At 39.1% G+C, this 11,607-nt stretch overlaps 1 protein-coding gene across 7 annotated transcripts in view; it reads right to left on the bottom strand.

Annotated features, from left to right (window-relative positions):
* Nucleotides 1–799: 799 nt before the first annotated feature.
* Nucleotides 800–11,607, bottom strand: part of RB1CC1 (RB1 inducible coiled-coil 1) — a 61,125-nt gene continuing 50,317 nt past the window's right edge. For 5 of the 7 annotated variants that reach the window (XM_089899167.1, XM_089899169.1, XM_089899172.1 and 2 more), the window contains 6 exons: nt 11,161–11,215; nt 10,101–10,148; nt 7,986–8,044; nt 6,208–6,344; nt 3,905–3,975; nt 800–3,162 (listed from right to left, as the gene is read on the bottom strand). In XM_089899167.1, the coding sequence (XP_089755293.1) occupies nt 3,085–3,162; nt 3,905–3,975; nt 6,208–6,344; nt 7,986–8,044; nt 10,101–10,148; nt 11,161–11,215 (448 nt within the window). In that variant the 3' untranslated portion in view covers nt 800–3,084. The remainder of the gene's footprint in view (nt 3,163–3,904; nt 3,976–6,207; nt 6,345–7,985; nt 8,045–10,100; nt 10,149–11,160; nt 11,216–11,607) is intronic. The other 2 variants (XM_089899168.1, XM_089899170.1) reach the window with 1 other exon arrangement.

Below are 11,607 nucleotides of genomic sequence, written 5' to 3'. Positions count from 1 at the left end.
TCAAACAATGTTCAAAGAGGATCAAAGTTGGAGGACTCACAATTCCAGATTTTAAAACTTATTACAAAATTTACTATAAAACTCAATATAGTAAAGACTGCAGTACTAAGGACACACACACACACCCCATAACCTTAGTTAGAGTTGAGAGTCCAGCAATAAGCCCATACGTCAATGGTCAAATGATTTTCGACAATTCAACTGGAGTAAAAAAAGTTTCTTCAGGTGGTACTGGGATTACTGGATATCCACATACAAAAGAATGAAGTTGGACGCCTACATCACACCAAATACACAAGTCAATTTAAAATGAATCAACAGTCTAAATATGAGTTCATACCACAAAGCTCTTAGATATGACATCAAAAGCACAGGCAAAAAAAAAATTCAACTGGACTTTATCAAGGTGATAAACTTCTGCACATCAAAGGAGATTATCAAGAAACTGACAAGATGACCTACGGAATGGGAGAAACTATTTGTAAATCACATGAGCCTAGTATCCAGAATATATAAAAAACTCTTACGACTCAACAACAGAAAGACAACTGAAAAAAATGGGCAAAGTGCTTGAACTGGTATTTCTCCAACAAAGATATACAAATGCCCCACAAGCACATAAAACACCCACGTAGGATGGCTACTAAAAAAAAAGTCATGATAATGTAAATGCTAATGAACCAACTAGAAAGTAATATACAGTTCAGGAAAGGTTCTTGTGATGTAACTAAATCTTCGTATCCTATGAGAAAGTAAACTGATAATATAAATTGATTTATCGAGAAACACCGGTATAGTCGTATAGTCTGGCACATTAAAAAAAAAAAAAAAAAAAAAGGCCAAACAAGCAAAATTATTTCCACGTGGCAAAACTGCGAAATAGGACAGGGGTTTAAGGGCATATTAATTTTTTTAAAAGCACGTACATGTTTTATACCATGATAATTTTTTTAAATAAATAAAAATGAAAGTTTGTATAATTTTTGCTCATTCTGTTCTTAGGATATCCAAGTACTTTTGCAAAACTAAAACTATCCACGTAATTCACGAACGCTTAAAGTTTACTTGCAGTTAAATGTGACTTAAACTTTCATTCTCATAATAAAGAGAGCTACATTTCTACTCGAGTTTGAATAGTGAATTTACAGATTCTGATAAAGAAATCTTTATAACAGCTAATGTTTATTCAGTACTTAACCTGTTTATCTGAAACTGTTCAAAGCCCTTTATAATTTTCATCACTTAATTTTCAAAAATAACCCTACGAGGTAGGTCTTATTATTACACCATTTTATACATGAGAAAACTGAGGTTCAGAGTTTATGCAACTTGGCCAAAGTTAAAGTTAGATCTGGGACTGAAGCGTGGACATTCTGATGCCAAAGCTCACCTCAACGGCCCAATGGTAAGGACTCAACCAGGCTTCATTTTTCTTCCTTTTAACTACAAAAACTGCATTTTCTTTCTGTTCGCTTTGTGAAGGTTTATGTGACCACTGAGAGCATGGATATGAAATGGGATATAAGAAAAACTCTAAGCAACAGAAGCCAACGTTAAAGAGCGACACTCCTGAGATGTCACACGTCAGCCCACAGCCCCACGGCACAATGACCACGTGAAATCTCAAGTCAAACAGGCCCCCGGCAGATTCATTCAGACCAACCACATCTGCTCAGCAGGACCACTCTGCATATAAAGTTCTTCAGTGCTTTGATATTCTCTGTGAGAAGATGTAATGGAAGGATTGAATAGAAACATGTGAAATCATTTGTTCATTTATTCATTAATATGTTGTCAAATTCAGTTTTCTATACACTGTGGTGTTTATTCCATTTTCTGTACTATTAGACATACATGTTTAAAAAAATATTTAACTTATTTTTACGAAGAAATTAAATATTTTCTGAAAAAAAGCATCACTTTATTATTGTTCTCTAGCAACAAACCTGAAACAAGTCTCAACCAACTCAACTACTCATTTAAATACCCCTGCTCCGTGGCCACTTAGCTAAAGATCGGCTTCACACAACTCTATTCTACGTAACACTGTTTTACCCGGTTACATAGCATACAGTTAAAGAACATTTTTGTAATAAACATGTTTCTCTTTTGATATGATACAGAACAAGTTTTTCACACTTCCCAGCAATCACTCAAATATATTAAAAATGTATCCTTCTTTAAAAGGCACACACACTTACAGGTTCAAATCTTTATTGTTTTAAAATTCTACATGTCTTTTACAATACAACATTTTGTTATATTTAAATGACCTCTAAATGGTTAATGTACAATGAATATGTTTTTTCTGAAACTGAACCATGAATTACGACTTCATCAATATGATTATTCTAAACAGAATAATAAAGTGTTGGGAAGGTCTGTGTGCTGCTTGAGAAACCATCACTAGCACACTCCTCCCTGTAGAACCCAGGCGACCAATCTGTTCAAAGTGCTTTTGAAGATTGCTGATTATGGCTGATCGTAAAGTCAGTCAATCAAATTAGAGTTCCTTCTTGTTTGGAAACATCAAAGGGCATTAAAAAAATAAATGAAACGATTTGTTTTAGTAATCTACAGAGGCAAACTCAAAATTATGATTATCTGCATGCAGTGACACTCCTTAAATAGTTTTGAAGAATTTATACATTTTATAAAGAATGTGTTAAAGAGTGCAAGTTTTCTGATATTGATTTCACAAAAGGACAAATGCTGGTAATAACAACTAACACTGAATATCTAAGTTCAAGCTAAGGTATATGTAACAGGCAAAGAATATATGGCTGATCATAAACCACAGTGCACGGGGTGTGCCCTTTGAGAAAGTGAACTAGTTTGGTCCGCATTTCTAGAGTTACTTGGGTAGAAAAACAAAAACAAAACCATTTTAACTCAGCCAAGGGTTTTGATGAATTTATTGTTCCTAAAATGTAGCCAGGTAGAAAGTAAATGATATACATGAAAGAAGTATGCTGTCGTGTTGACTTGTATATAAAAAGATGGCCTGCTGTTTTTGGAGTGATGAATGAGCACTGTTGGGACAAATCAGAAAAACGTCACAGAATGTCTCAATTTCTTCCAAAATTATACTTTCTTATTCCATGACACAGCTTTCACTCTGTAAAACTTTGTCCCCAAAGGAACTTTAAATCTGTTTTGTGCCTAAGACAGAAAGAAAAGGGTGATTAAACCAAACTACAGAGGTACCATCCTACCACACTATGCCGTGCTCCATCCTTGTGGGAAGAGCGGCGTCTTTATCAAAGGACGCAGATCCGCCCCTCAGCCGATGGGCATATAACAGAGGAGCCGCTAATACTGACGGAAGGCTCGGTAAGCACCGCTAAATAACACAGTACAAAGTGAGCCATATGTTATTATTTTAAACATCAAAGAAACCTCAACAACACACAGGTCAAGTTCTATTGCTGTTTTGGCGCACAGGGTCCACAAACGAGCTAGGAAGACTGCTCACTGCTCTGACTCTACAGCACGGACACTGCCGACATCAGTCAGGTGCATTCTGAGCCATCAATATCTCACATTGCCTTTCTTCACTGGGGGTAGCATTATAAAAGTAAGGAAACATCAGCTCTACCTACAAACAGATCAATCACCAGTTATGTTGTGTTCCTTTTTTTGCACATGAAAACACTAGTAATTTAATACTCAGAACAGAAACTTGTTGTAGTTTTCCCGGATATGTGGATAGCTTGTTGGCCATCTACCTCTACTACTGGAAGGTAAATCACATAAATATTCATAAAATTGCTGGTGCAAACTCACACTCATTAAATTCAGGCCTAGTTCAAGTGAATCAGAAGGCCAAGAAGAGCACTGCTCTGCATAAAGCATCCTGAGAATCTTCTTAAACTCCTAGGTCCATGTCCCACGATGGGCTTACCTTTTTGGCCTGACAGTACTCCTTCTCCATCACTTTCCCAAGGACCCATGGTCTTCGAGATGCACCTGGAGCTATGGAATCAGACCATTAAATTCTTTTTGAAAGTACAACTATAATTACTCATGGAAGCGTAACTGCCCGAGTCACAGCAGTTTAATGACACTCTGAGGGTGAAGTCACAGAAACGCAGAGCCATTTATAAAACAAAACGGGATTCGCTTTACTTTTCAACCACTAATCTTGGCTTCACTTACTCATTAAGTGCAGATGGTAAGTCAAACCACAGGACTGACAAAGTTCAAGAAACAGAAACACAATCTGAGTACAAATCACGAACAAATAAATCTAGGAATTCTAAATCAGCTCAGCAATGCCACCTACTGAAAGTGCTAACACATGACCTTTTCTGCTACTGAAAGCAGACCGTGACACAGACAAAATTTATATTCTAGGTTCAAAGCAAAGCATTGTCTTCTTTTTTTTGGCACCGCAATGCAAACCCAGTCAGTGCACAATAAATAACAAACAAGGATTAAGGATGAAAGAAAGTCTAAAGGGCAGTACTTGTGTGGAGGGGAGATAAAAAAATGTGGAAGGAGACACGATGAAAAAGCTAGTTCTCACACGGCAAAGTATGTAAGAGATAAATACTCATTCTCTTTTAAAATTCATCGGAAGAGAAGTTGTCATAAAAGAGCTGATTCCAAAAGTATTCGACCAATAAATTATCTGTTAAGGGTAAAGCCTCTGAGAAGCTAAAACTGATTTTTTATTCCATAAACCTTACTTGGCATGATATACAAAAAAGATATCCTGAATAAACCATCTGAAATGAACATACAGATACTACCATGTGATACAAAGATAAAAAAGCTCCTGGACCACAGCATATGGCAAGTCTACTCTAAGGACTAATAGAGCCCTTCAAGGATAATTCACAATTTCTGAAAAGAATCATCTAACACTCATGTCCAAGGAGTGATGAGTCCCCGTCATGGGCATAACAACGCCCTGGTCACCCACACAACCCCAGGGCAAGGAGTCGGTAGGCAGCATTACCCCAACTGGCATCCTGTTCTGTATGTGTGCATGTATGTATGCATGTATGTATGCAGGGAGGGAGGGAGGGACGGACGGAGGAAGAGGAAAAAAGGGGGCCTGAGTTCTGTGGTAAAGTAAGACTATTAAATAAATTCTTTTCTGTGGGACTTGTGAGAGTCTTCACAATGCAAATGCGCGTGGTAGACAGCGAGCGGTTACTAGATGTAAACACTGAGCTCTTCCTGTGCTTAGGAAATGCAGAGTGAAGTAGTTAAAGGGGCAGGATGTCCTGCTTGTGTACAGCTGTGGAGCAGAACATTTAGACGTGCACAGGCAGAGGTAATGCAATGGGGCAGAACGTTAACAGCAGGTGACTGGGCGAAGAGATATCGGGCTTTTTTATACTGTCCTTATTTATGCAACTTTTTTGGTAAATTTAAAAATCATTTTCAAATTAGTCTAAATAAATGAAAACCAAAAAACCTACCAAAAAAATTAAAGAAAAAAAATCAAGTTCATTGTTTTCAAGGTACAAAACCAGTAAATTAAATTGCAGGCTTCTCTTCTCATTTTTCATGGTCACATTCTACATAACCCACCACCAACAGCCATGGTGGCGTGATCGTGTGCGGCCTACTTCAGAGAACGGGCATGTGACCATGTTCACAAGTCATTTCAAACAGGAACATCAAACCAAACGGACACACAGTCTTGTTTCTGAATAATTCTATTTAGCCTAAGTATCCCGGGGTACCTATTCTGTTCTTTTTGAGTTCTTTAAAGATTAGTGTAATAGATGATAGTAATATACTAACTGTAATTTAGTATACTTTAACAAAGCTTATTGCCTTTTTACAAAAAATTACTGACAAGTTCAATGAAAGAAAAAGGTAGAAACAGGATGATAAATAGGAGAGAAAAGACATCTTATAATTTAAAAGAATTTATTTTTGCCAAAACAAGTAATGCCCTTATAAACAAATGAGCATGTTATATTGAAGCTTAAACAGGTATGAAAATTTTAACAGTGTAACTCTGCTATTGCTAGAGTATGAGATACTTGACCCGACTGCATCAGCAGAGTCCAGGAACAATCATCTGGGTAATGAAGATTTTAGAAAAACAAACAAACAAAAACCTGATAAGGCAGAGTTCCTGCTCACCTATTTAATTCTGACATCATTAGACAACGTGGGAGAAAAATCTTTCATATATTCTCTCCACTCTAGGTTTATCGTTTTGGTTACAGATGTGACACTTACCCCCCTCACCTGGTTTGAGGTCCAGGGCAGGCAGCGACTCTGAGTGCAGGAAGTACAAGGTGGGACTCACGGTGAAGAGCACGTAATTGTCGTGGCGCTCATCCAGGATGATGAGGACCAGATCTCCCACCTGAAAGCTGAACAAAGGAACGATTTCATTGATCTGAGGAGTCACCCTGATTCTGCAATGTTCAACGAAACATTCAATTAACAATGCAATAGGAAATTTCATACTTACATGATTTGTTTTTTACTCTACCCAGGCCCTATACCAGGTCTATGCTGGACACACACAGACGCTCAAAGGCTAACGCAAGCAACCGCCAAAGACCCAAAATTTTTAAATATAAAATTTCCAATAAATCTACTGTTTAAAAGAGCACAACCCAAAACAGGCTTGGGTGAGGGGGAGACAAAGAACACCCATTATAGTGCATCTAGCTATAGAAAGAAGGCATTCATCCTCATCTTTCATTTTACAATAAAAAACATAAATCGGGGAAGCAAACTTAGTCACAGTGGGAAGGAAAGAACTACCTTATACTACTTCTCCGGTCTCCAAGTAGTCTCCTCAATGTGAAAGAAAACCCAACTGAACCAGCTGCATGTACTTAGTTAGGCTCAAACAAGTCAACAGCCCGACTCGGGGTGAAGCCAGCAAGGAGGGAGCAGAAGGAGAGAGTAGGTGTGACCGCCTAGGGTGTCTCAGCTGGTGTCTGTCTCTCCAGGGTCCTTCGGAAGTGTCGTTTGGAATATCAGTTCAAAGTTAACCTAGATCTAAGATAACTTAGTGGGTCCTACACCTAATCATTAACATCACTGGGGAAACTTTAAAAAGTTAACAGTCTATCATCCACTAATTATTTATTCTACACTTAACTGCCTGCCTAAAAAGATGTGACAGGCACTGTTTTGGAGGATAATACCTTAAAAAAGGAAGACAGGGCCTCTCTGAGGCAGTTTTTTTTTTTTTTTAAGCTCATCTCTCTCTAATCTTTGAAAAACCTTATATTGATTTGACTTGACATACAGCTGGTAGATAAAGACTGATACACCCAGCCCTTCCAAATCACTGAGAAAAGATAAAAGTCTAATGAGAAGTTAAAGATCAGTAACTGGGAGTGCCTGATAACCGGACATATGGTCGATGGATCTATTACGGACAAAACAGAGGGTCTTATTTATTTTTAAGTCAGTCCTGACAAGTAGAGAAGAAATGACCAGTATTCACGAGCTGCTAACAATGCTTTATCAGACACCCTCCTTTCCAGTAGCCCATGCCAAAAACCAATACATTACTATGGGGTAATTTGGTCCTGGAATATTGTCTATTAAGTTATTCAAGTGATAATTTTAACAGTGTATTATGGATTTGTAGCATATCAATAAAATGAAGTCTGAGAAATAAAAATGAAGAAACACTCCAACTTCAAATTATCAAGATTCTCCAATCTAAAATGAAAAAGACTAAGGTGATAAATGGGATTTAAGAGAGGTGGCACCAGCTGAAAAGGCTTCAGGAATGTATGTGTGATAATTAAAGCTATGATAGGAAGGACTTTGAATACAATCCTAATGTTCCCAAAATAATTTAGAAAAACCTTGCTTTTCAATAAAAAAAAATGTTAACTACGAATGAGTACAAAACACTCAGCTGACTGAACCTGAAGTTGAAAGATTATAGCCATTGAAATACATTTTCATTGACAATTCAATACTACTCAGTTCAGTATATTATTTTCACAGAAAAGAGCACAAAATACAAATCAAATACTTACTCTCTAATAGCTATCTTTTCCGAATGCCTTGGGGACACGGACGACATGCTCTGAGACATCTAGAAAGAGAACAGTTCACAAAGCTTACACAAGTAACATGTTCTCTCGATGCACTTACTAGGTCCACACTGCAAACGTTTCTTCCAACGTGACACACATTCACGTCTGTGTCCCAGCTTTCAGGGTCCAAACTTCTCTGCTCCATTAATGTTATTCCTTTCCTTCAACAATTACTTTCGGTGGACAAATTTACCTACACTTTTACTTATGTTATTTCTTAATCAGGTTTGGCTGGATTAAAGACTGAATATAGAATTTCATTTATAAATACATATTTAATCCTAAAAAATATCACTAGGAAGGAGACATGTTTTTCGAGAAGAGTTTAAAACCCACTCTTCCGAGCAAGCATGACACAAGGAAGGGGCTGCCCCCCCCCCCCGCCCGCCCGTGAGCATCGCAGGGGACACGACGGAACGGGACAGGCTAACTGGTCTGTGGCTGCCTCAGCTCGGCCAGGACTCTCCACTCCTCAGTCAGGCTTCAGCACATTTCTCACAATGTCACATGATACATGGGACACGGGTCTCAAGGCATCCCTCCCAAGCAGCGTGGGCCCAATCATAACCACACAAATCAAGGACAGAAAAAATGGATTTCTCTTTGTTCATAAGTTTAATTCTGACGCTCAGAATTTCTTCCATTTCCCTCTGAACACTACGAAGGGTCTCAATTAATGTTTAAAAACAAAAGAGAAAGAAAACAACAAATACTGACTAGAAAGACCTAAAAGTGTATTCCAACCTGTCTTCAAAATCATCCAAATAGTCTACATGCTGCCAGTGAGAACAAGTTTAATGATCCATTTTTCAGACTGTATTCAACTCTGTTTAGATTTTCTTAAAAAACCTTGAGCTCTCCACGTATTTGTTACAAACGAGGGCTTAGACCTGAGGGAGCCCTGGCTGAACACAGCCGGCAATCGATAGGAAAGTGTGAGTGACCCGGAGGCGCGGCTCGCGGGGGAGCGGGTGCGCTCTGGACCTGAAGGGCCAGACCCTTTCCCTCGTAAGCCTTTCCCCAGCATCTACTGTGTGCTGTGCACCACCTACTATTCCGGGTGCCAGGAGCACACCTGTGAACAAAGTGCCTAAACCCTCGCCCAGCACAGCGTCCATCCCACTGGGGACGCTGCATGGAGCACACGTGGAGCATGCCTGTTCTGTGCAGCGTCCCCAGTGGCTGCAGGCAACTCCTCCAAGGCTCCTTGAAAAGGGTTTGCTTCACTCACGGAAACAGCAAATAGCCTTCAAAAAATTGTTTTGGTGATAAATTCATGACTGACAGTCTGGCAGAGCCATGGAATTAATACGTAATTTTTGCTGTTCCAGTTCAGAAAGGCAAACGAAAGAAAGCACAGATGTCTCCCTACAAGACACTTTATTTAAAAAAAAACACTCAATTCTAATCTGTACCTTAAAATTTTTCAAAAGTCCTGAGCACAGGCCTTAAACTGTTCCTATTTCCTCACGAGCTGTCACCATCAGAATTTGAAAAATGAAGCAATTGCTTTATCAAAGCAGGTAAGATTGACTGTAAAGCGGACTCATCGAGCACTCGGCTAGACTCACAGGCTAGAGGAAAGCCAAGGCAATTCAGAGGGCCACGCAGGGTCTCAGGCAAGGTGTCAGGTTCAAACACCTTGAGTTAAAAAAAGAAAGAAAAAAATCCGTGACGGACAGAACGTGCTGATTCCACACACCTCCGGGCAGACGCGCCAATGAGAGCCTCGTGAGGAGCCGTTCTGACTACCTGCGCACTTAACCAAGAGCCCCAACCTGACATTACAAACACATGTAATTATGCAATCCGAAGAGATTATAGCTTATTAATAATCAGAAAAGACAATCTGGATTTTGCCGGCTGCTTTTAACATCGTAAGACTGAGGCAGTGCATGTGGTCAGGCTTAAGAGTCACCTGTCATCAGTGACCAGCGCAGCTCAACGAAAACTACCAGGAAGGAACTAATCACGCCACACAGCCTTCTGATCTTTATAATGAAATGCAATGCAAACAGTTTAAATGTCAAGATCAACTGGGCGAGAAGACCTTACCAGTCTCTGATTCAACCGCTTGTTTTCTTCTTCTTTCAACTGTAGTGTCTGCAGGGGTGGGAAAGAGAGACCCCTGGTTTATGCTCGAAAATATAGTCTGCGTGCTCAAGTCTGGTTCTACTATAAAAGGTTTGTGGGGACATTCTTTTCTAGGAATCCTTTCCAACTGTCTTATTTACCGGCTTAAAAGAGAATAAGAACAATTTTAGGTTTATTTCCTTAAGCCAAGGATTCTCAAAGTTTAATATGCATTAGAACCACTTGTGACCTTGTAAATACGCAGTAGCTATCTGAGATGCATCCCCAGAGGCTCTGTTAGGAGGTCGGGCCCCAGAGGAGGAATCTGCAATTATACTACTCATGCCAGCAGATGCTTCACTAACAAGAGCACACGCGCAAGAGCACAAATCTGTACAATTCTGACTCTGAGTCCTTATCAGACGGTTATCTTGTAGGGAGCTAAAGTGTTAAAAATCTTCAAAGCCTAAGCAATGAAAAGTGGTCTCTGAACAAAGATGTGTAAAGTCTGCAGCTGAGAAGAAACCCCTTATTACCATTTTTTTCTCTTCACTCCAATTAATCACTATAAAAACCCGAACTTTTCTTCATTATTCACATATTCTACTTGTGCCCTATTTTGGAAAATAGTTAATATTTTGTTTTTTGAAATTAGTATGTGAAATTCACACTTCTATTGCATTGCTGAATCCTGAACTGTTCCTGGCCACTTGGATCAGAGATGACAGGACTTCTCGAAAGTAACCACAAAAATAACCGTTAAAAAAGATCTAATTTGGGGAAGTCCCTGGCAGTCCAGTGGTTAGGGCTCAGCACTTTCACGGCCAGGGCCCGGTTTGAGCCCTGGTTGGGGAACTAAGATCCTACAAGCCACGCGGTGCAGACAAAAAAATTAATTTAAAAAAAGAAAAGAAAAGAAAAAAAAAAAAACCCTAATCTAAAAACACAAATCAAGTCTGCTTTCAGCGTAAGGTTTACTTCACTGCATCCCGGAGTGAGCGTATTTATTAAACCCTGTGTTCCAAGGAAACGATGCACTTACGCGTTCCAACAGCATTATCCTCCGCCTCTCTTCAGAGAGCGTGTGGGCGTTTTCTCTAAGAGAGAAGAGGGCTTATTTCAGTTTAGGTCTTAAAATTCTGGACGTCACAGTCTCCAACAAGGTTTTGGAAACGTAACTGTTAATACAGAGCACTTTACAGATTTAAGGGTTTGTACTAAATTTTCAGAAGCAGCCTGTTTAAATTAGGACACATTTTGATGGTGTAGGATGGTATAAAATTTATACCACAGATCCTGAACCTAGATTGATAAACCTTTTGAAATTATGAGCAAAACTTTGTGCATGCATTTTTCTAGGGATAATGTCTGAAATTTCAAGCTTTCTCCCAGGGACCATTCTTCTTATCCATGTTACAGATAAAACGGTCATTCTTGGGCGGCTTCACCATTAAAACTAGAAACAAACAAAATGCCACAAGTCCTTGAG

Source organism: Delphinapterus leucas, chromosome 17 (assembly GCF_059928025.1).
Source record: "Delphinapterus leucas isolate spDelLeu-1000000601 "Yukka" chromosome 17, BTC_Dleu_Yukka2, whole genome shotgun sequence".
Taxonomy (NCBI): domain Eukaryota; kingdom Metazoa; phylum Chordata; class Mammalia; order Artiodactyla; family Monodontidae; genus Delphinapterus; species Delphinapterus leucas.
The sequence above is the reverse complement of the archived record's forward strand: the minus strand, read 5'-3'. Positions and strand labels throughout refer to the sequence as shown.